The sequence below is a fragment of the Wyeomyia smithii genome, chromosome 3, assembly GCF_029784165.1.
Source record: "Wyeomyia smithii strain HCP4-BCI-WySm-NY-G18 chromosome 3, ASM2978416v1, whole genome shotgun sequence".
NCBI classification, from domain to species: Eukaryota; Metazoa; Arthropoda; class Insecta; order Diptera; family Culicidae; genus Wyeomyia; species Wyeomyia smithii.
The window spans coordinates 120,374,901-120,397,730 of NC_073696.1; the positions used below are offsets into that span (position 1 = coordinate 120,374,901).

The window sequence follows — 22,830 nt, forward strand, 5'->3', positions numbered from 1 at the left end:
ACGACTCCGAATATTCACACAAAGGAGGCTAGGCTCCTGGAGGCATCGCTCCGAAAGGGTGGAGGCACGGCTCCGAAAGTAGCGTGGACGCATAGGTCCGTCAATGGAGGCACTGTTCCATAAACATCACTTTGTACAGACGCGTAGGTCCGGGATGAATACACAGCTCCATCGAAAGCAGGCACGGCTGCTAACCATTCCATGGCGGGGACGCATGGATCCAAGGGGAGGCACGGCTCCAAACACACATAATGACGCAGAGGTCCAGGCGGAAGTTCGACTCCGAAAACTCGTAGACGCAGCGGTCCGGGTGGAGGTTTGACTCCGTTGAAAACAGTCAGGTAACTGAAGTGAACTGAAAATTATCACAGCGTAAACGTACTGCATTGTTGCAGATAAGGATAAATACTTAACTAGGCAGGATAGTGGGGCAGCAGTTTTCGGTCGCCGCGGTTGACCTAAACGCGCTACCCCTAGAGGCATCGATTGCTGGAACCGCCTGGCCACTTTTAGCTTGTGGCTGCCCATGATGAAACGGATGAGTGTCGATTCGTCCCGTTGATCAGCATTCCTTGAAATTAGCGAACGGCATAGTTCGCCAATTGTTGAAGGCAACTTTCTACTTCTTGCTCGTCTTTGGCTCAGCACTGAGCAGCACACGAGAATCATTGTCCGAAAATGTTCACTTCTAATTTTCATTTTGTCGGTTGCAAATTCATAAAACAAACGTCCGTTTGACCTTCACTCAACTTTGTAGTCCGAATTCCACTCACTTTTGTACGTACGAATCTACATCTGGCTATTGTTTTCACTCACCGCACATTTGCAATTGTTCTTGTTGCCATTGCGTTGCGGAAAGACTGGCACAGCGTTGCATCACTGCTGACTACCGACTGCTAACTGTCGGCTGACATTCAACGCGTGAGGGATGGATCGTAAATGTAGAAACTTGAACACTTTACCTAGCTGGGTAGGTTAAGCTCGATGAGGGTGACGTCCCGTTAGTAAAAATTGGCACTCGAAGAGTACTTTTGTTGTGTGGTTGCCACAACTTGCATATCGCACACTAGCAGCGGCGAAAGAAACTCTTACTCCGTTCGTATGGCGGAATCGAAAACTTTGTCGTAACACGAACACTCGCGGGTGATGCCAGATTGGCGCGATCCTGGTCACGGCACCAAATATGATCGCGCACGGCCCTACGTTGTGTTAATTTTCGCCCTCTGGCATCACGATGGGCAATTAAGGCCCAGGGGCAAGTTTTCTGCAACGCAAACGCAAGTTTTCACTTAACTAAATTTATTCTATACCGTACAATATTTACAACGGGGCAGCGTGACGGCGCTGCCACCGTACGATTATCGACAAACCACTAACGACTAACACTGGCACTGCTCTGAAGAGCGCTTTTATAGGCTGCCTCTCGGACGGCAGCATTGTCGAGCCAGAACAAAGATAAAAATAATCGCGCGCAAACCAGCGTCGCTTGGGCCTCAGATGGTCACTCACGGATGACACTAATGCCCAGCTGAGGCGGGAGTTTTGGCGCGAACACCAACATTTGTTTATCCGGTCCCTGTTCTCTTTCTTGCTTCATGGCTTCTCGTACCATTCGGCGTTTACGCGACAGCGAAAAATCATCTGTACACGAAATATTTCTAAGTGCCAGTTCTACGTCCAATTCATCAATTTCTATAACATCTACCCGCATTTCCAAATACTGTCGTTTCACATTTTCTTTAGTGTATCCGTTCTCCATAGCCGAAGCCATGGTTCTTTATTCTTGATTCAAAACTATTCACCTGCTTTAAACGAATGGTAAGAAGTGCTGCAAATATTCTTTTTATCTGCTTCAAATTATCCGTACTAATTAAATGGCATTACAATTCACGGATGTATTTCGGTCATGCGTCGCTAACAACAGGTAATCTTTTCTCGTCAGTTATTCGTGCTAGATTCTAACAATCGGCCACGTGCTAGACCGTTAAGGGAGCAATCATGCAACTAATATCGAGACAAGCAACGACTTGTACTCGAGTCTCCCCGAAACACGGTAAAAATTTGCAAATCAGTGATTTGAAAATTTTTATTTCACGAGGATCGCCAATTGTAAGTATGAGTTGCCTCACACTGCCCAGCTGGCTCACCCTTACGTTCTCAGGGTCGTAGCGTGTTCGGGGGGGGGACTCAGTACTATGCGATGAAACCGATCTCAATCAGGCAATGCGGACCAACGAAAGATTAGCGTAAAAGGGATTGGCTCTAATTTAATATTAAAGAGAAAAGTTCATTTTACTTCTTTATTCTGGACTTAAGTTTTCATGATGCGGTACCGTTCACGACGCGTTGGGGCCCATCGACGACATGCAGGGGAGGAGGGAGAGAGGTACGTACCTTGACCGATCAACGGTCAACCAATGATGGCAGCGCTTCCACGTTCCGCCGATATCTCGCCGTTTTCCTTCTGGGGACGTCTCGACGATCGCTATCCCGCTGAACTGGCTCGTTCAGATGTTTTCCTGGTCGGGGTGGCGAAGAGAAGTTGACGGCGGTTTCCGCCTGGTAATACGCACGGAACACTTCCGAGTTCTCCACGTTTTGTCCTCTTCCACGATGCAATCCGGTCCACTTGGAGACAGCCGGCGCTATCGTCTTCTTCTGCTCGACAACTATAATTTTTTTTTTAGTTTTTTACTTTCAAATTTTCGCATGTGTCTTCTCTGATGGTTCGAACTCTAATGGTCCTCGTCTCCAACGTCTGTCATCTACTATCGACCTTCTCCCAATCCTCGATCTCCCTCTCTCTTCTTCTTCTCTCTCTTTTCCTTTATCCGGATGCAGCGATCTTGATGTCATATATTTTCTTGCTTCATCCGGCACCTGGGTGGCGTTGTGTCAGGGTTGTTTTTGGTTAGCGATTATTTTTATCGGTTGGGATATTTTTAGTGCGGACTATTTTGCCGTCTTTTGCCGTTGCGGTTTTTCCGGTACATTTCGCTTCTCGTATTTTTGTAACTGCCTGTAAGGTGTGGCCGCCTTCTGGGATTTCTGATGGCCTCTTGGGAACCACGTCAAAAGCCCCAACGTCTGGTCTGCACGTTCCGGGGTGGGCTCCAAAGGCCTCTTTTATTCCCAGATTGTCAACTGGCGGGAAATCCACGGGCTTGCAAGCGGCAACAATACATAACTTTTTTTTTCTCGCAAATTATCGACGCCTAATTATGGAATAAACTATGATGTTTATGTTAGTATGTTTAGTATAACTTATAGCTATGTTAAACAAAAAATTACAATAATTGGAAAACAAAATAAATTAACAGCTAACAACAATAATAATGAGCCAACCACAAACAAAACAAATATATACAACTTACATACTACAAATTAAACAAGCCTTCAATTGGGCCGATCGCCTTGAAAGCGATCGGTAACAAAACGAAATAGCAAATTATAGGTTTTCGAACCAGCGAACGGGGGCTCGGACTGCATTTTGTATGTGTAGCTTTTTATAACTTGTTTTAACGAAATGAAATCTTTTATATAAAAAATCTTTTTCAACGCAGAACGTGTTTTTCGATTTTTTGATAGCAAAACACTCATGAAAAAAGGTTCCGCGAATTTGTACCACCCATTATGGAGATTTCGTTTTCTTCAAGGACATGTTTTATCATTGGTGGCAAAGATTATTTTATATGATTAATAATTACAGCATAATTTGGTTTCAGATTCGATAATACTAACTGCACTATGCTGTGTAGTTCAAGCATAACTCACATACATTCGTAAAAAAATATCATTTTCTTCCGTTGTAGGGCTCGGAATGCAAAAGTAACGAGAATGAGTGAGATCACGATAGGAAGGATTGCACTTTCATTTAGCATAATAAACTGATATTGCCGTTGTCGCCACCTACCAGCAACATTCGATTGAGGGGAAGTAATGCAAAGCTAGTCAGCACCCCCCTAAAAGTCTCCGATCTAAGTTTCGTGTACCAGTAATTTGTTTCGGAGCTGATGGATCCGTATACACCAATTCGATTGGTAGGTGTTCCAACTATGAGCTCCGGGCCGTTGCTAGTTAAGCAATGGACTGGTTCTGGACGAATTCTGTAATAAGAGTTTGATAATATATCATAAAAAGTAACAGTTTACTCCAGCTCACTTCATATTAAATTGCAGGTTTCCGGTGTTCGGGTTCCATACACTCACTGAATAGTCCAAGCTAGTGCTAATCAGTTGACTGTCATTGGGAGCTAGCAACTGTAGCAGATCACTATCATTTGCTCGCCATGAGGAGATAATAAACCCAGTTCGGGCGTCCAAAATGGTGATTTGACCCGAGCTAAGTCCAACACCAATCCACAACCCAGATGGAGCGACAGCAATGGACCGCACTGAACCAACTGGAGCGTTCGATATCCGCCACTCTTGACAATAGCTAAAGGTACGCGCGTCGATGATCTTCACACAGCTATCAGCCGTTCCAGCCAATACGAGGCAGCTTGGAGAAGGGAGTGTTCGTACCAGCGAAACTGGAGTGTATTTCGGTACATCAAGTTGGCCAATCTGAGAACCCACGAAAGGATCCCACAAATGCACACCGGAATCACAGGAAATTGTGAGTCTATTCGAAATATAAAAAATGTGAAGTTTAACAATACCAGGTAAAGAAAGAAATTTATACTAACCTAAGCGACTCTAAAAATGCCAACGAATGCACCGACTTACGGTGATTGTTATAGGTGAACTGACAGGTAGAGACTTTACTACCATCACCTTCGCTGCGTAATGACCACAGCTTTACAGTTTTGTCCTTGGATCCGGAAATGAAACTGTTTTCATTGTCCAGCGCTAATATCGCTTTTATTGAGTTACTGTGACCGCTATAGGTTTGCAGCTTGATTTGCTTCAAGTTGAATCGTTGATCTTTATCGGCGCGACCGATTTCATGCTCCCAATAGGCCAACCAGTTTCCCCGCAGGTTTCGAGAGCTGTTGACCTGTTCTAACCGATACGTGACCATTCCGAGTAGCTCTTTCTGCTCTAGTTCTATTTTGTTGGAATCGTTCTTCACCTCGATTCGATTACCGATGATGTTGGAACCGAAGGTGTTAGAGCAGTTCAGAGATTCTGGCTGAGCGGTATCTTCTTCGAGTGGATCGGAGTCAGCTTTAGCCGAATGGTTAGCAAATGCATACTCCGGCTGTTCATGGTCGTGGCAAAGGTTCAGCACAAGTGGCATGTTCTTAAGAGTTTGCGACATTTCGTACTGACCGAGGTAATTTAAGAAAGGAACGAAGCACGAGTAGGCAAGATTAGGCGTAAAAACTTCCCGAATTTCCTCGAAAGCTTTGGAACGAACAGTACATTGAACCATGGCTGCTCCACATTCTACGTTGCTAGTAGAAGATAGTGGCAAATCTAAGGCGCTGGGAGGAGTATAACTATCCAGTGGCTCTTGACCCTTGGCAGCAACTTGACGGATTTCTTGCCCACGAATAGTGAGCTCACGTGTTCCTCCCTCTCGACGGAATTCGATGTAGTGAGAGTCATCCGTTCCTGAACTGGAAGGACTAGAATCCCGTACCTTGAGATCTCGTAAATGTTCGTTTCGTCCATAAGCTTTGTCGAAAATCAGGAAGAACCTCTGTAATGCGGGAATACATATATGCTCTCGGGTCATTTCCCGTCCAATTCGAATCGAAATAACGTATAGTGTGTCTATGAGCTTACGTGCGAGGACTGACCGTGCAAGAAAACCACTGGGCATAATAAATTTGGTGGATTCAAGCAGACGAATAATTGGATGGATGATTGATCGTAGCAGAAAATCTTGAACTTGGTCCATGACGGTAGTATCATTCAGATACGGGATGAGGCATTTAACCAATTGTAAGGAGCTTATCAGTCCCCCTTCCAATGTTGGAGTCATCTTTTTCCGGCAGAGAGCGATCAATTCACTGGCATGAGGAAAGTACTGCAGAAGGATGAATTGATCTCCAAATAACGCCGAGATGGAAGTAAGACACTCGAGGACACGTTGGGCTGCTTCATCACCCGTGACACATCCGTTGGCGATGGTGAAATAGTTCACACTGCTAGTAGGACGATTTATGGTATGACTATCGCTGGGGACGAGATTTTCTGGTCCTACATAGCAAAGTGTTAACATTTTTAGCAAATTCCTGGTTAAGTAACGAGCCGTCAAAACAGGACCCAATCTGTGCGATAGCCAGATCAAACTTTCAGAACTCATCTCAGAAATGCGTGTAGATCTAGTTTTGCTCGACTCTGGTGTTTTAGAATGGCCGGCAGGCTGGTTGCCAATACTTTTACTAGTGGGATCCGGTTTATCTTCTCGTGGAGTTTTACAAAGGTACTCTAATGAATCAATACTTTTTTTACTTCCGATCTCACATCCAATGGAATTTAATTCAAAACTCCTGCGAAAAGACGATGGAATGGGTATCGTTGGCGATTTGGGATCGCCCTTGGTGCTTTCTATGGGATCTGTTGTTGTTCCCGAAAAATTAATCTTTTCTAGTGCACTATTTCCACTTAATTCATCCTCCAATGCATCTTCAATCGCTTCATCTGCTTGCGAGTGATTTAATGGCAGATCGAAGCTGCTGATGTCAGCTTTCATATCGAAATCTTCAATGATCTTTTTCATTGCCGTTTCCATTTCGTTGTCACTAATATCGTCGCCACCCACAGATATCACTGTCATATATTGTTTCGTTTCTACTCGTCCAGGATAATCATCGAAGCTGAACATTTCTTCAATATCTTCATCGATTGACGCATCATCTAAAGGCAAATTTTCCGCCACCGTTGGTGAAAGTGTTTTGTCCGAAGCGTCTGGCGATATTAAAGTGTTTGAAATCGAAGCCGAATTTTGCTCTTGGTTATCGCTATTGTTTGCATTTTTGAGCTGAAAATTTCTGCAAGAACGCGAACGTTTAAATTCACCCATTTGAGGAAGGTTTTCGTGAAAATGGTAAGGTTGATTAAGATCCGCATCTTTATAGCCTCCGACAGCTTCCACAAGTGGTGCTATAAAGTTTTCCAGAAAGCAACGCAATCCAAAGCGAACGGTTAGCTTCAGCAAAAAACTGTGGTGATACAGCTTGGCAGATTTCCGCGATTTGAACGAAGTATTCCGCGTAAATTTTACTGTTACTTGATCGCTCGGAAATTTGTTCTGCTGTTGACTAATTCGGATTTCGTTGTCTTCGGATTCGTACAATAAAAGAATCGGTTGAAGAAGATATTGCTGAGTTTTTTGAACTCCTAGAGCAGTAGAAATTGAGTCGAAAAGATTCCAAGCAGCCAATATTGACGTATCATCTGCTTTAATCAACTCTATGAAGTGTGGTAGCAGAAGCTCTACCATAGAATACTGATCATGACCCCGGGGCTCCAACAAACCTTCGGTTAATGTTACACAGCAATTGATTTTACACTCGGCTATTCTTCGACGAAAATCAGTACGCATTTTATCGAGATTTACGAAGCGTGCACAATTTTTCCCATCGCAATCGAAGTACGTATTCAAATCAAGCAAGTTGGTACACTCTTCAAAGTGGCTGAGCGCTCTGACAACTTGATAAACACGCAGGTACTGAGGAGGAAAGGGTATTAACAAATTCGCAAGTAGTGGCTGAAGAAATTGATGTGGTGAAGGCTGAGGTAAGCCTTTCTCTGTTACGATAGCCTCAGATTCCGATATTTCGATACCCAGTAGCAGTTTTACCGCGTACAAAGCACCGATAGGTAATGCTCGAGGTTCTTTTTTGACCAATTTCGTGCAGGCCTCCAATCTGCTGCCAAAGTCTTGGGGAAGACAACTGCCGTGAGGTCTTAGTTTCGCCGCCAAAAACAGCTCTACGATCAAGCAACCAAGTATTTTTAAATCTCTGGTTCGGACGTCCAGCAACAGTTGTTTGAAGGTTTGCTTAGAATTTACCTGTTGAAACTGATTTTGTGATCTAAGATTCTGAAACATTTTTCTGTCTTTCAAGAGGGATGCCTCATATGCTTCAGAAAAAAGCCGATTCGTGAAGGAATTGCTCTCGTAATTTGGCTCGCGGTAGTAACTGCTGCCAGTGCTTACATTCCATAAATCGAATTCATCGTCCACAGTTTTGTTTTTACCGGTTGACTCACCAGACGTTGTGGTAGATGAATGAAACGTTTTCGTCACAAACGTGCCCAGATTTTCTACGGCGTTCAATTGAGCAACCGGGTTGTAGTTCTTTGGCAGGATTACCACTGAAGGTAGCCTGGGTTGAACAGTTATATGATAGCTGGTGGAGCGTTCCATGGATTCCGATTTGTATCCACTGGAGTTGTAAAGATTTTGAGATGAATAACGACTTTGTGGTGATGATGTGTACTCTGGATAGAATCCAGAATCACCGGAATGGGAATCCTGATGTGATAAATCTTCTGTGCTTCGAGTAAGCCGCTGGCGAGATTCATGGTGACTGTACACCCGAGGAGGCGTTTTTCCGTTCCATATCGTAGTAAATTGTCGAGTAGGATGAGGATAGGTAAAAAGCTGAACTACACCACGTTGACAGAGATTTTGATGTTTATCCACTAGAGATAGGCAGACGTTTTTAGATTTAACAGATGATGAACCTGTTAATTTGTATCCGAAAGTAAGATCAATCCAGTGATGAAGTTTTTCTGACACGTATTGGCTTTCTAGGGCCTCCCTATGTTTCGCGATGAAATCCTCTGGACAAGTAGCCCATATTGGAACTTCCAGATCAGGTAAATCTTCATGAATACTTTTGAAAACTGATGGATCAGTGAAAAACTCTGGTATGCATTCGTCTGGAGTCCACTCCTGCAAGCGCTGAATTGATATTGGATATTCTGCCGGTACCCAAATAGGACGTATGTGTTTACACAAAACAGATTTTGCCGTTCTGCGGGCCATGTAGACATAGTACGTTATTTCGGAAAGAACATCTGATACATGATGAGGAACCGTTCCTTCCGTTCCCAAAGCAGCCTGAAAGGTCAAATCCAGTTGAGCATCGCCCTTATTAATTCGATATTTTGACTTTTTCAGGTCTCTCCAGATTTGACCGTTTCTTGTTGAGAAATCAGTTATCCAGGGCATGATATGGTGATGTTCGGGGCATCCTATTTTTCTTCCAGCCAAATTATTAAGTATTGTGAGGTAGTCAAAGTTAGATAACTGCCCGTGACACCACATTTCGCACCAATCTTTCAGAGAATATTTCAAATCCAACCCCTTCATTAGTCTCACCTTTGATTCCCTGCTTAACACCAGCCTTCGTGAGCCCAATTCATCCAAGTGTTGCTGTACTTCCTCATTGAACTCCACCAGGTTAGTTTCCAAATCCGTTACTACTCTCAACCATAGATTTTCCGTCATATAAATATCTCCCAATTCAACATTTCCCATATTCAGCCCCCGATCGTGTAATGACTTCATAAGATTCAACAATTGATAGATCAAAAAGAGAGGCTTGTTGTGAGATTTCTCAAGAATCGCCGGACTGTATGTTACGCAATCCAATAAAGTATTCTCTAGGAATGGGTCAAATATAACGTACAGTGCTTGTCCTGTTTCTAACGCCACCAAAGCTGGATATAAGTTTGGATGCCATTGTGTTGTTACCGGTATCTGTGTGTATTCATCACCTTCTGCCGGATCAAGCCGCAAGATACGACACCCGTAAGTGCGGGCGATCACCTCTCGTAGGACAAAGTCATACGGAAGCACCGCTGCTGATATGTTACTATTATTGTCCTGCTGTAGTTGCTGTTGCTTTTTTGTACCGTTGATATTGCTCGCACAGTCTAGCGAATGCTGGGTCGAGGATGATGAGATGCTTTGTACTGGTTGTGAAGCTGCGTACTTGCGATAGGCGGCCTTCCAGAGATTCCTATGGTTTGTTTGAGAAACGTATTGAAGTAGCTGAGAATAATGGAGTGGGTCTTCGTTCTCTGGAAGATGTACATCGTTACAGCTAAGATTTGATAGATGTTTGTTGCGTGGCAGTGGAATAACCCGAGTGGATTGCTTTCGATGCACCTGTAAGAATAATATAAATGCAATTTAACAAACAGACAAATTATTATCCTGTATAACCTTTCATTAGTATCGTAATCACAAACCCAAGATAAAAGATGCATAATGATATGAGATAATCTAAGATTTCAGCGAGTCTTGCTTGATGTGGAAGGTTTTGGAAAAACCAGTACAGTAACTATTCGCATGCTTTAACTGGGCTTCTTTTTAACTGGGCACTCGCTAACTGGGAGGATTCCCAGTTAAAAAGACAACAAACGTCAAATATCTAAACGAACGGAGGGCATGTGGATTGGGAACGAAAACTGAAAAATTAAAGTTTTTCTAATCGAGCATATTTAAAATACAAAAACAATAATATAGCTGATAAATGTACTCGCTATATAAAATTAAAGTTTAAAAGCTTTATTTGAGAGATAAGTTTGTAGTTGTGGCTTCTCTATTTGGTGATCAACTTGAGAACGAAAGCCTTTTATGAAGTTGTCGTGAAGCAGCGTTATCCATCGAACTCCCCCTCGGTGTTGAGATGATATCCCAGTTAGCGAGCTGATTTCAATAACTGGAGAGTGCTCGTCGCCCAGTTAGCGAACAGTTGCTGTATATGCAAATTGATAATGAACCAATCTACAATAATTGCAGAATTGATAGGACAGTAATGCGACAGCTCATCCCGCCATAGGTTGTTTTCGTTTGTTGTGATTTTTATTGCAAAATTTGAAAAATATATTGTATTCGAATAATTGAGCGAACAATTCGATATCTAAACAAATCCACGCGTAAGGTTGTGTACTAACGAAAAGCGTTATGATTACGATTTTCTTTTTATAGTGTTAGTGAACAAGCTTGCGCACGACAAACGTCATTTCATTTTGCACTACATAATCAAAACAAGCTAAAATTTCATAGATTGTTATAAAACAATCAAATTGACTAGAAATTGTACGAGACACTTACACTGATGTTTACTCTGGACCAAACAGATCCAGAACCAACGGCAGGCCATTCTAAGTTGTCTATATTGCAAACGGGAAACTCGGCGGGTATTTTTCCTCCTTGCGAAACATTTTTCAACCAAGACTTATGAGTAAGAAGCTGGAAACGTTTGGGACAGCGCGTTTCCCTAATCTGTCGTCGTGGTATGTTGAGATCTTGTATAATAGCCTCCATCTCCATTGGAAATCACTGAAAATGACGAACATTAGAAATGCCCAATAATTAAAACAATATTACTCTATCACATTCTCACACACCGAAGGTAAGAAAACAAAAAGAAAACGAGTGATCAAAGTATGAAATTTGAATCCACTTTCGTTGGTTGAATTTCAAGTGCACAGCTTAAGCAACGGTTCTACGGAATGAAACCCAAGTGCGGGTATAAAACGGAGCCAGCAAGGAGGAATAAACTCAAGAATAATGCAAAATCACCACTTTTCACACTCGTCACTAGAAAGTCCAGTTAGCTGGATGGAAGGCAGAAAAAATATGCTATCGATTTGACATTTCGAGGCTTGTTTTCACTTTGGTGTGCAGTTGTGTAAGTTGCGTAAGCGTGTAGTACGCACACCATTGCCATTTGATACTGGAACAGCTGATCAGAAGCGATGATAGTAATTCAAAACATTGCATTGGGGTGGTCCTAATTGTTTGTTTCGCAACTGTAACCAGTAAGTGATGGCATTTTGTAATCAAATCTTAGATAAATAATTTCAACGTAGCATGCATTAAATTTTTAGTTTCTTTGCACAGAAAACACGAATTAACACGTTAACACGAATTGTGCTTATAACGCACCGTAAAAAGAAAAATTAACACTACAAAAGATTTACATTGCATCCAATAATATTGCTTCACTCTTTTCAGGGTGTCTTTGCTGGATACAGTCAGTTTTTTTCACGCGGGAAAAAAAAAGAACCACGTAAAAGAAACTGCCGAATTTGAAAAAACCGCGTTAATATAAAAAAAACCACCTTCATTAAAAAATTCGCATGAAGCGAAACAACAAGAAAGGTTTTAGAAAAAAAAAGTGACGCTTCATGTCCAGTATTCAAAATTGTCTCTTGACGGTCACTCTGGATCCTTCGGAGGGCGGAGGGTTTTTTTTGACTAAGACCTCTGCCATGCTGAACGCCAACGCAAGCGATCGGGCGAAACTTCCACCGTAGGTTAAGAATCAGCCGTAAGTAGAGCTGTTTGTTTGGTTCTCGTGGCTCTGTGGTTAGCGATGTCGGTCGGCTAGCTCTCCCACACGGTTGTGATATCGGGTTCGATTCCCGATCGAGTCGAGGATCTTTTCGAGCTGGAAATTTTCTCGACTCAGCACTGGGGCACGGAGTATCGTTGTATTTATCCTACACATGCGAAATGTGCCAAAAAGCAATATCGATAACGAATTCTCTCAACCGCTATTAGCCCCAAGGCTAAGCGTGCGATATTTTTTTTAAGTAGAGCTGTTCATTAACCTACGGCAAAAATCTCGCCCGATTGCTCGCGTTTTCGTTCAGCCTAGCAGAGGCCTAAGTCTTTTACTTAATATACAGTTAATCGTTTTTGGTTCCCAACCCGCGTTAATTCCGCGTGAAGATTTAAAAATTAACGCGATAACACGTAAAAAACGCGTTACTTCATAAATCCGCATAAAAACCACGGTAATTCAAAATCCGCGAAAAAACGCTTTAATTCGATTATCCGCGTAAAAAAATCCTCTTACAAACTCCGCATGAATAAGCTGACTTTATATTTGTTTAATCGATGTCTTCAGCCTCATTTGACATTTCAGTCTTAATAAGGAGTGATGGGATTTGTGTATAAGCCTGGAGAAAACAGATTCACTTACAAACGCGTAAAACCCCCATATCTATTCACACAATTTTATACAATTTCTGTTAGACAATTACATAACATATTTACAATCGAATACATAAATAGTTTTGTCAGGGGAATACAATTTCGCTCGTAACCCTTGAGTTGCAGTCTGGGAACTACGTAGTTTAGCGGAGGTCTCGGTTAGATTGCAGCGTGTACCGGAAAAAAAGAAAGAACAGGCAGCAAATATTTTCACGAGATAAAGTAACGGACAGAAACTCGCCTGTTCCCGACAACAAACTGCAACTGACGTCGTTTCAGTTTGTTCTTGAACTGTACTGACATGTAATCGAATAACCCGTGGACTTCCGAAATTGCCGTCATATCGACATTATCGGTTCATTTAATCCGTATTCCTTTCTCCGGAACTCCAGTTTCAACGGGTCTTTCCTGCATAAGGGAGTTGACGGTACATAGATATTTGATCTGTCCAGTATCGGTGTCACGCCTGCTGATGGAGTCACGCTTGCTGCATAGTGTTTCTATTCCAAGAAAACAGCACCGGATGTCGTATTGTGGCATGTTGGCTGCGTTGTTCCACGGAAGCAGGCTGAGGTCAAATTTCATTATTTCCTTCTGGACAGTTTCGAACCAAGCAATCCAAAGATCCGTATAAGGACTCCGTACTAAAATTTTTTTTCTCGGTTGAAACCCGAACGTTTTTTTTCCGATCAAACCCGAATCCGACCCAAACCCGAAATTTTGAAACTCTAACCCGAGATTTCATAGATTTTTTAGTCGATTTTCGAGTTTTCAAATCTAAACCCGACCTGAACCCGACATTTCCAAACCCGAACCCGATCCGAATTCGTGAATATTTGATCCGTCGTGAAACGCCCCTGTCGAAAACCAGCTTGGTAGTCGCCAACAAAGGATTCCGTTAACAGTCTCAATCTGCAAAACAGGATACGGGAGAGCACTTTATATGCGGAATTGGACAACATAATGCCTTGATCGTTGCAACAATCCAATCGATGATCCTTCGTATAGATAGGGCATATGAGGCCTTCCAAAAAGTCGTTCGGCATTTGTAAATCCAACACACTTAAAATTAAACACCGAATTCGTTAAAATTTTAAAGGAATCTCAACAGCTGAACGTTCGGCGAAATCTTCGGTGTTTTCGAAAATTACCGAACAGCTTGTGAAACCACCAACCGAGTAGTCGGTAATTTTCACAGCTTTTCGGTAATGTCCCAAACCGAGCATCCTGCAAAATTCTCCGAAACAAACTGTAAGAATGTACAAGCATGAAGAAAAATACCGAGCGCCACCTACCGGTGGCAGAAAAAGTAACTTTTGAATGAGCCTGCCGGTACCGTCTAAACAACAATATCGCACGCTTAGCCTTGGGGTTAATAGCGGTCTCGACCAACTAGATTAGTTGAGAAAATTTGTTATCGATATTGTTTTTTTGGCACATTTTGCATGTGTAGGATAAGTACAACGATACACCGTGCCCTAGTGCTGAGTCGAGAAAATTTTCAACTCGAAAAGATCCTCGACTCGATCGGGAATCGAACCCGATATCACAACCGTGTGGGAGAGCTAGCCGACCGACATCGCTAACCACAGAGCCACGGGGACCACTAACCGTCTAAAATAAAACCATATTAACTAGATTACTCACGAAAAATGTTGACGACTCGTTTATCTTGTTTCAGCAATTTATCATAAATACTTTCCATATTATAATTATCTTATATTTACACATAACAACAATTAAAACAAATTAGCAGCATCAATAGAAAATATTCTCGTCTTGCACGTCTTGCATGTATGAAAAAATCCCGCCAAATTACAATTTGGCCTTTTTACAGACAGTTCGGTAAAAAGTTGTACAGATTCGGTGAATGTAAAATTGGTTAAATATTTCGGTAAAAATTAACAAAATTATTGTAAAACTTACAGATTTTACAAAACAGTCATTGATTTCATGCTTTTTTGCAGGAATACCGGTATTATTACACTTTACCGATGCATTGTTGCAAAAAAATTACCGAACGACTTGTTTTGATTAAGTGTGAATAGTGTTCAATAGCGCCTGAAAATGGTCCTTCCACCTGACTGCAACCGTCGGTTTATCAATAAGCAGGATGCCGTCCTTGTCATTACACATGACCGGCACAGGCTAATTCCTGCTTCTAACTCTGCAGACTATTCTATAGAAGCTCCGCACGTCGTTTCTAGTATAGCTGTCCTCTGCGTTGGCGAGCACAAGTTCCTTGTAGTCGCGCACGAAAAGTGCCAACCGTCAATCAGTACGTGATCGATCTGGGAGCTGGCTTCTCCAATCGGATGCCTTCAGGTGTGTTTTGTATTTAAACGTGGAAAATAGGAGCTATAGATTGCGATTAGCTTTTGCAATACTGTTAGAGTAATGATCGCGAAAAATGAGAATTGTGTCCTAGGAAACCCATGCATGCTTGACGCAAAGGCGACGATCTTTAAGTATGACTCTAGCCAACGTGTGAAAAAATGATGGGGCTCCTGAACGATCCAGTTTTTCAATAGAATGAGAAAATACTTCCGTATATACCCTAGATGCTAGACAAATTTTGTTTTTACGGAACATATGTTCCGTGTTGGTAATTTTATGTAATGTTGGTGAATATATTTCGAGACATATCATTTATCTGCCAACACGACAACACACCGGCAATACTAATGTCCTTGATAGATGAAAATATGAAACTTTAATATAGATAGAGGTGTGCCCACAAATTCAGCGATAAATTTAATTAATTCTTTTTAGCTAGATGTCACAGTTTATGAGGGCAAATTCCGATAGCATGTTTCACCCACTAGTTAGTATTAGTATTGTATACATTCAATCATTTCTAAACCTCATCGGCGAAATAGAATACTCTAAAACAGGAATTTTCAGGATTTGGTCACGAATCAAATATTTTACTCAAGAACTTTGTCACGAGAAATATTCTTGAAAGTATTGATGAAATACGATTCGCAGTGACAATTTAGAAAAATTGAAAACGTTTCCCTATAAATTTCACTAAGTTGAAATTACGTAAAAGTAGAATATTTCTAACAAACCATTTCATGACAATTGCCAAAAGCTTGCTCTCTCTTTTACTGACCATTTACAGACAATATTCTCTGTACAGATATGAATCCGCTCTTAAAGGTCACCAACATGTTCGTGCGGACTGGAATACTATGACCAAAATCGATCCTTTTACTCTACTTTTACTTTTAATTATACAAAAAATTTCAAATACATGCATACTCTCATTAACAAAATTAAATACCATCCTAAGCAACAGTTTGTTTTTGGATCACTTACACCAGCGATTGATAGTCTTCTCTTATCTCGCAAATTGCCGCTTTCACTGGTATAGAATTTCTATACCCTAGAATCAATCTCTCTCTAGTTGGCACTGGGTTACAACCTACTTCTGTATTTCTCCGTTCAAACTAGCGAACAGAAGCTTAGAAATCCGGGTACTCAGTCATATATATTTCACTAGACTGCCTACTCACCTTGATAGTTCAAAGTGATATACGGATAGCAGACAACAATGTAGATCTATCTGGTTGTTTAGATATAAGAGAAATCTAAAAATAATCTCCACTATCAGTGCTTTCAAAGTGTAAACTACTTCTTTCATCGCGTTTGTAACCCAGAGAAATGAAAATATCGTTTATGTGCATATAAAGACCAATCAGAGCAGCGTAGCGCCCAGACTAACAAAAAAATTTATCTGTGCACAAGTGATCATGATCCAGCAGGAAAATGATAATAAACTAAGTGGTGAACGTGAACCGCTGCTCGGGAAAGGATTCTCCCGGAATGAACCTCTGCCTGGGCCATCGTGGACTGGATACAGCAGGCAGCAGAAGAATAGTTCTTGGCGAAGATGGATTACAGGACGTAAGTTGGTGTTAACGCATTTCTATTACGAGTATTTTTGGATCCAATAAGGCCTCTGAATGTAGGTGCAGATATTTTCCCAAGTGTTCTATGAGCAACCGTTAACTAACCGTTGTACCGAATTATATCGCAGTGCAAATGAATGCCACAAATTGTCTTCACATTCCAAACTTCCGCACGTTGAAGGTCATTTTTTACTATGTATATAGTAACGGTGGTGTCACGTATAAAAACTTTGAGCTAAAATAATAAAAGACCACTAAATAGATTTTTTAAAACTGTTTCAATATGCAATCCAAAGTGCATTTCCGTAAATATTTTGCTATTCGAAACTTTACTTTCTTTACATTTGATGGACGTTGTGTGTTGCACTTAGTTCGTTTACGCCGCTATTGTAAATGTTCCGCGACGATATAGTTTACGGTTTTTCGAGTATGTTCCAATACGTCTGGCTAATTAGTATTCGAAACATTCATGCGAACGGTTGTTGACTTCCAAGAAAAATAAAACTGGGCTCAATCCACTTAATACCTGTGACCCTCAAAATGTGACTTTATTTTTCGATATGTTCGATATTATGACAGCGTTAAAGTAATGAGTTATTTTATTATTGCGGATGTTTAGTTTTACAAGCATAAATCAAAAATTGAATACAAAGAACTAGAACTTTTTTTTTATTTTTAACAGGCTTAACATTATTGCCTTTCTCCTAGAAAGGTATAGCAATCACTGGAAAAACCAAAGGTATAAAAGTGGTCCCAATGGCCGAATGTCATATACCACTCGACCCCATTCGACGAACTGAGCATTTTCTGTATGTATGTGTGTTTGTGTGAATGTGTGTGTGAGTGTGTATGTGCAACTTTTTTTTCTCACTCACTTTGCTCAGAGATGGCTGGACCGATTTTCATAAAATTAATTGCAAATGAAAGGTCTAGTTGCGCCATAGGTTGCTATTGAATTTCATTGTAATCGGATTTTAAGTTTAGAGGTTATGTATCAAAATGTAAAAATCACGAAACATCAATATCTCAGAAACCACACAACCGATTTCAATAAAACTGGTTTCAAATGATCGGGCTGTCTCCAGAACCCCTAACTTTTGAATTTCGTTATGATTGAACATATGGTTCAAAAGTTATGTAAAGAAAAGTTATTCTGAGGTTTTTTAAACTCACTCATTTTTCTCAGAGATGGCTGAACCGATTTTCACAAAATTAATGTCAAATGAAAGGTCTAGTTGCCCCATAGGTTGCAATTGAATTTCATTGCAATCGGATTGTAACATTGTCAGTTGTTCATGAAAATGTGAAATCACTTAATGAAAGTAAACATATTGACTTTCTCCTAACGATCACTGGCTAATTAAAAGGTAGAAAAGTGATCCAGATGGCTGAATGTCATATACTACTCGACTCAGTTTGACGAATCGAGCATTTTCTGCATATAAGCATGTATAGGTGTATATGTTTGTGTGTGTGGGTGTTTACGTGTGTACGTGCACCTTTTTTTCGCACTCACTTTTCTCAGTGATGGTCTGACCGAACCGATTTCAATGAAATTAATTGCAAATGAAAGGTCTAGTTGCCCTGTAAGACCCTATTGAATTTTATTGTAATCTGATTTCTAGTTTAGAGGTTATGTATTAAAATGTAAAAATCACGAAACATCAATATCTCAGAAACTACACAACTGATTTGAACAAAATTGATTTCAAATAAACGGGGTACCTTAAAAACCCTTAACTTTTGAGTTTCATGAAGATTGAACGTGCGGTTCAGAAGTTATGGAAAGAAACGTGTTCTGGAGACTGTTTAATCTCACTCATGTTTCTCAGAGATGGTTGGACCGATTTTTATAAAATCAGTGTCATATGGAAGGTATTATTGCCCCATAAGACCCTAATGATTTTTTTTACAAACGTATTATCACGTTGCCTGTTATGTTTAAAAATGTGAAATCCAGCTATGGAAAGAAACATATTCCGAAGACAACTTGGACTCACTCACTTTTCTCATAGATGGTTGACCCGATTTCCACAGAATTAGTATCAAATGAAAGGTCTAGCTGCCTCATAACACCCTATTGAATTTTGCTGTAATCAGACTGTAACTTCGTCTGTAATGTATCGAAATGTGAAAATCACGAAACTTCATTATCTTAGAAACTACACAACCGATTTGAACAATATTGATATCAGATGAACGGGTTAGTTAAGGGTTAACTGATGAATTATGATTGAATACGTGGTTTCAAAGTTTGGCTGCCCTATACGTTACCTTTTCATTTGATTGTAATCAAACTTTAGCAATCGTTATGTTCTAATTTGTAAAACAACGAAAGTCTATTCTCCCAAGTATTACATGACTTTTTTGAACATAACTAGTGTCATACAAACGAGTCATCTCTCAAACTTACATTTTTTTTCTGTATGGACTTCCTCACTGCGACCAGAATCGTAGATCTATTGTGAGATATGCCCGGGTGTCTGCTGTATCCCGCACTTCTGTTAATAGCAATACCGCTATTGAGAAGTGGCATGCTTATTATTATTGTTCATCAGTGCTTGTGTGTAACGTGATACTCTTCCTCACACGCTTACTGTTCTACTATACCGATACTCGTTCCACTTGCCAAATATCACCAATTATAACTCCCTGGAGAAGTTTCGTCGTGCGTCCTGTTGGCCAGTTTTATTGATCAGAGGGACTTATTTTTTGTAAAGAGGAAGTCACGCAAAGGTATTGTAGATTTCAGCGTAGAGGAAGGCTAACTGGTGGAGAGCCTGATAATAAACCCATGCTCAAGTCCTTTTTGACATCGGATGGCCTGGTTCTACTAAGATTCGAACCCACGACCATTCGCTTGACAAAGCGGACTCTGTAACCTTGCGGCTACGCAGCTCCCCTAAACTTACAAATAACGAACTTCATAACAATTTGATATGCTGTTCAAAAGTTTTGGAAAGAAAAGAAATTCAAAGACTATTCAACACTATACCTGCTTTGATCAGTATATATGGCCTCAACATGATTTAAATGTGGTATCGTACTATTTGAACGTTCCCGGTATCGCTCGTGATTAAATTGTTCGAAATTAAGAGTCATTTCTTTTATTTCGCTATTTCTTAAGCACTAACATTACGTCAAATTTCATGTTTTATACTTTAGTTACAACATCAATATTTTAAAACCCAAAGAGTGAATAAACCTTTATTGGATTTGAGCATTCATGTAAATCTATTTTTACAAATAATAAGTTCGAATGAGAAAGGCTGAGTCTGACCGCTAGGTGGATTAATTTAGGTTTTTTAAATATTTTTACATGCCATGTAATCATGTTAAAAATGATAGTTTGAGTTGGTCAAGCGAGCAATTCCATAATAAAATTAATAAATTTCTTATATTGTTGAAAAGTGACTGATTGGCCATTCAATTTCTTATATAAATAATTGGTCGTCGAATATTAATTTACCCTTCGTTAAAACACTATTAATCTGATTTAAATACGACGAAGACAAGTTGTTAGTTATCTATCGTTAAGTAATCTGAATATTAGCTAGATTATAGACAAGGATTATTCACTAAAACTAAAGCCTGTTTTCAGGAATGTCGTTGAGTGTTTTGCATCATAAATGAATACTTTATTTTCTGCAGCATTGTAGCAGTCAAAGTCTTAACTTTAGGTAATCTAAAAAAATTGAACACTGCCAAAATTGTAGTTTTAAATGAAAAAAAAAACTGTTTTTGAGCGACTTGTGAGGTTATTTCGATGCGGTTACTGACTTATTTACTTTGCTGGTGAAACATCCCTCAGGGTTTCACTGCATCACAATGTTACGCCAACAAACTCTGTCCATAGCAGCTTGTCTCCAGTTTCTTGAGCTTGGTGCAACCACCTAATTCGTTACGCACCTCTTCATCTTGTAGCGGCCGGATTCGAACACCATTGTTGCGGGATTTTTGTTCGGCATTTTTACAACATATCCCACTCATTGTACCCTTCCACCTTTAGCGACTTTTCGGATACTGGGTTCGCCTCCATACGCCATCCTCACAAACCCCCCGAAGATGATCCTAAGCGCATCCAAACAAACATTTTTGTTGAATAACAGCTTCTCAAATTACAGTTCAGCCGGAACCCGCTTAGTAATAGCTTCGTAAGCTGTGAATCAACAAAATTGAACATAGGGACGTCATTCGAAAACGGCCAGTGCTTGCAAGTCCTATTCGAGCGCTGTTTATGTCTCGGGCCCGTAGAGGATTACCGGTCTTACAAGCGTCTTGTACATTGGTAAGGGGGCGAAGTTTACCAGATCTACCAGCGGTACGTCTGCGGATTTCTTTAATGCAGTTGTTGTCTGACGTTACCAATGATCCGAGGTACAAAATTTCGTCAACCACCTCGAATTCATTTCCGTCGATTACTACGCTACTACCTATGCGAGCTCTGTCGCACTCGGCTACCCCTGCTAGCAGATAATTGGTCTTTGGCGTATTCACCTTCAATCCAACTGCTTCAGGTTTCAGCTCAGTGTACTGTTTAGAAACCGCTTGGAAGTTCTCCACACAGCTCTGTAAACTATCCATCGTGGCCTCCATTAGTCTTGTTAGTTACGCAGGGAAACCATTTTCGTCCATAATTTTCCATAGCTATACACAGCCGATAATATCGTATGGTGTAAGTGGCATTGAACGGTGATGCGTGGAGACTTGATTTTCGCGACACATTTGGAGGATTTGCCGCAGCGTGGAGATTTGGATCGTTGCTGAACGCCCATCCACAAAACAGGCCTAAGAAATTTCCACGAACCTGTTCGCTAGCGGCGAGAGACGGCGAAAGATGATTTGGGGGTGCTCTATGTAGGCTGCGTTGAGAATCGTGATTGGTATTGGTAGTTCTCATATTCCAACTTGGCGCCCTTCTTCTATGTTGGACATATTACTCCCTCTTTCAACTCCTCCGGTAGGTGTTCTGTATTGCAGTGCCACATTTTCTTGCTGATTTGTTGTTATTGAGCTGCTGAATAGCATACCTAACTTCATTTATCGTGGGGGACGGTATAGCTCCCACATTCGCTGTGCTGACGAAGTCGTTCCTCCTTCCGTCTTGGTCTTCTGCCACTGCGCCGTTCAGGTGTTTGTTGTAGTGCTGCTTCCACCTGTCGATCATTTCACGTTCATTCGTCAAGATTCTTTCATCCTGATCCCGCCACATCTCGGCTGACCGCAAAAAGCCTGCGCGGGATGCATTCTGTTTCTTGTAGAATTCACGTGTTTCCTAAGAACGATACAGCTGTTCTTTTTCCCTACGCTCCTGCTCTTCCAGGCGGCGCTCCTTGTCTCGGAAAAGATGGGTCTGTTGTCTTCGTTTCAATGCCTGCACTGCATTCTTTCCGTCTACAATTGTCTGAGACTCTTCGTCAAACCAGCTATTACGTCGATTCCTCTCTACGGATCTAATAGCATCTTCCACTGCGCTGTTAAAGACTGCTTTTACATTACTCCGTAGCGGGCGACTAAAGGTCTTTGGCACATTTTGACCAACAGGTCAGAAACGGCGTTTGCGCCACGATAGATTTAGACGTCGATAAGAAGTCCCTTCCGTCAATCAAAATGTGATCGATTTGCGATTTGGTCTGTTTCGGTGATTTCCAGGTATATCGATATGGGAGGGTATGCTGGAAGTAGGTACTGCGTATGGCCTTGTTCTTGGAGACGGCGAAGTCCATTAATCGGAGGATCTGGCAGATGGTGTACCCAGGGATGCGAAATTTCGAAGCTACAAAATGAATATCACACAACAGCAATTTCATTCCCTCAGTTTGAGACTGATATTGAGTGCCACCCGTGCACAGTGGGGCGACTCCATACAAATGCTGGCCAAGCAAAAAAATGTCTTCAAATTATGGAAAATACATGGTTTTTATGTAATTTTGGGACGCTGTGTCCGAATTTGATATTATTTTTGCATGAAAATGCATATTTTTGATGCCAGCGGAAT

At 41.1% G+C, this 22,830-nt stretch overlaps 2 protein-coding genes across 2 annotated transcripts in view; one reads left to right on the plus strand and one right to left on the minus strand.

The window, feature by feature from the left end:
* Positions 1-2,286: 2,286 nt before the first annotated feature.
* On the minus strand, positions 2,287-11,681 carry LOC129732663 (WD repeat-containing protein 81). The gene is made up of 5 exons (XM_055693728.1): positions 11,325-11,681; positions 11,029-11,256; positions 4,688-10,077; positions 4,162-4,623; positions 2,287-4,106 (listed from the first exon to the last, which is right to left on the minus strand). Exons 2-5 carry the CDS (start codon positions 11,245-11,247, stop codon positions 3,875-3,877), a joined length of 6,303 nt encoding a protein of 2,100 aa, XP_055549703.1. The 5' UTR covers positions 11,248-11,256; positions 11,325-11,681; the 3' UTR covers positions 2,287-3,874.
* A 4,641-nt stretch (positions 11,682-16,322) lies between these two features.
* The window catches only part of LOC129732664 (putative inorganic phosphate cotransporter), a 49,563-nt gene continuing 43,055 nt past the window's right edge, over positions 16,323-22,830 (plus strand). The window contains exon 1 of the mRNA XM_055693729.1: positions 16,323-16,827. Coding sequence (XP_055549704.1) covers positions 16,674-16,827 — 154 coding nt within the window. The 5' untranslated portion in view covers positions 16,323-16,673. The remainder of the gene's footprint in view (positions 16,828-22,830) is intronic.

Coding starts and splice junctions, on each gene's coding strand:
- LOC129732663 (XM_055693728.1), bottom strand. CDS start 11,247: ATGGAGATGGAGGCTATTATACAAGATCTCAACATACCACGACGACAG. Junction 10,078..11,028: donor GGTCCAGAGTAAACATCAGT/GTAAGTGTCTCG, acceptor TTATTCTTACAG/GTGCATCGAAAGCAATCCAC. Junction 4,624..4,687: donor GCATTTTTAGAGTCGCTTAG/GTTAGTATAAAT, acceptor TATTTCGAATAG/ACTCACAATTTCCTGTGATT.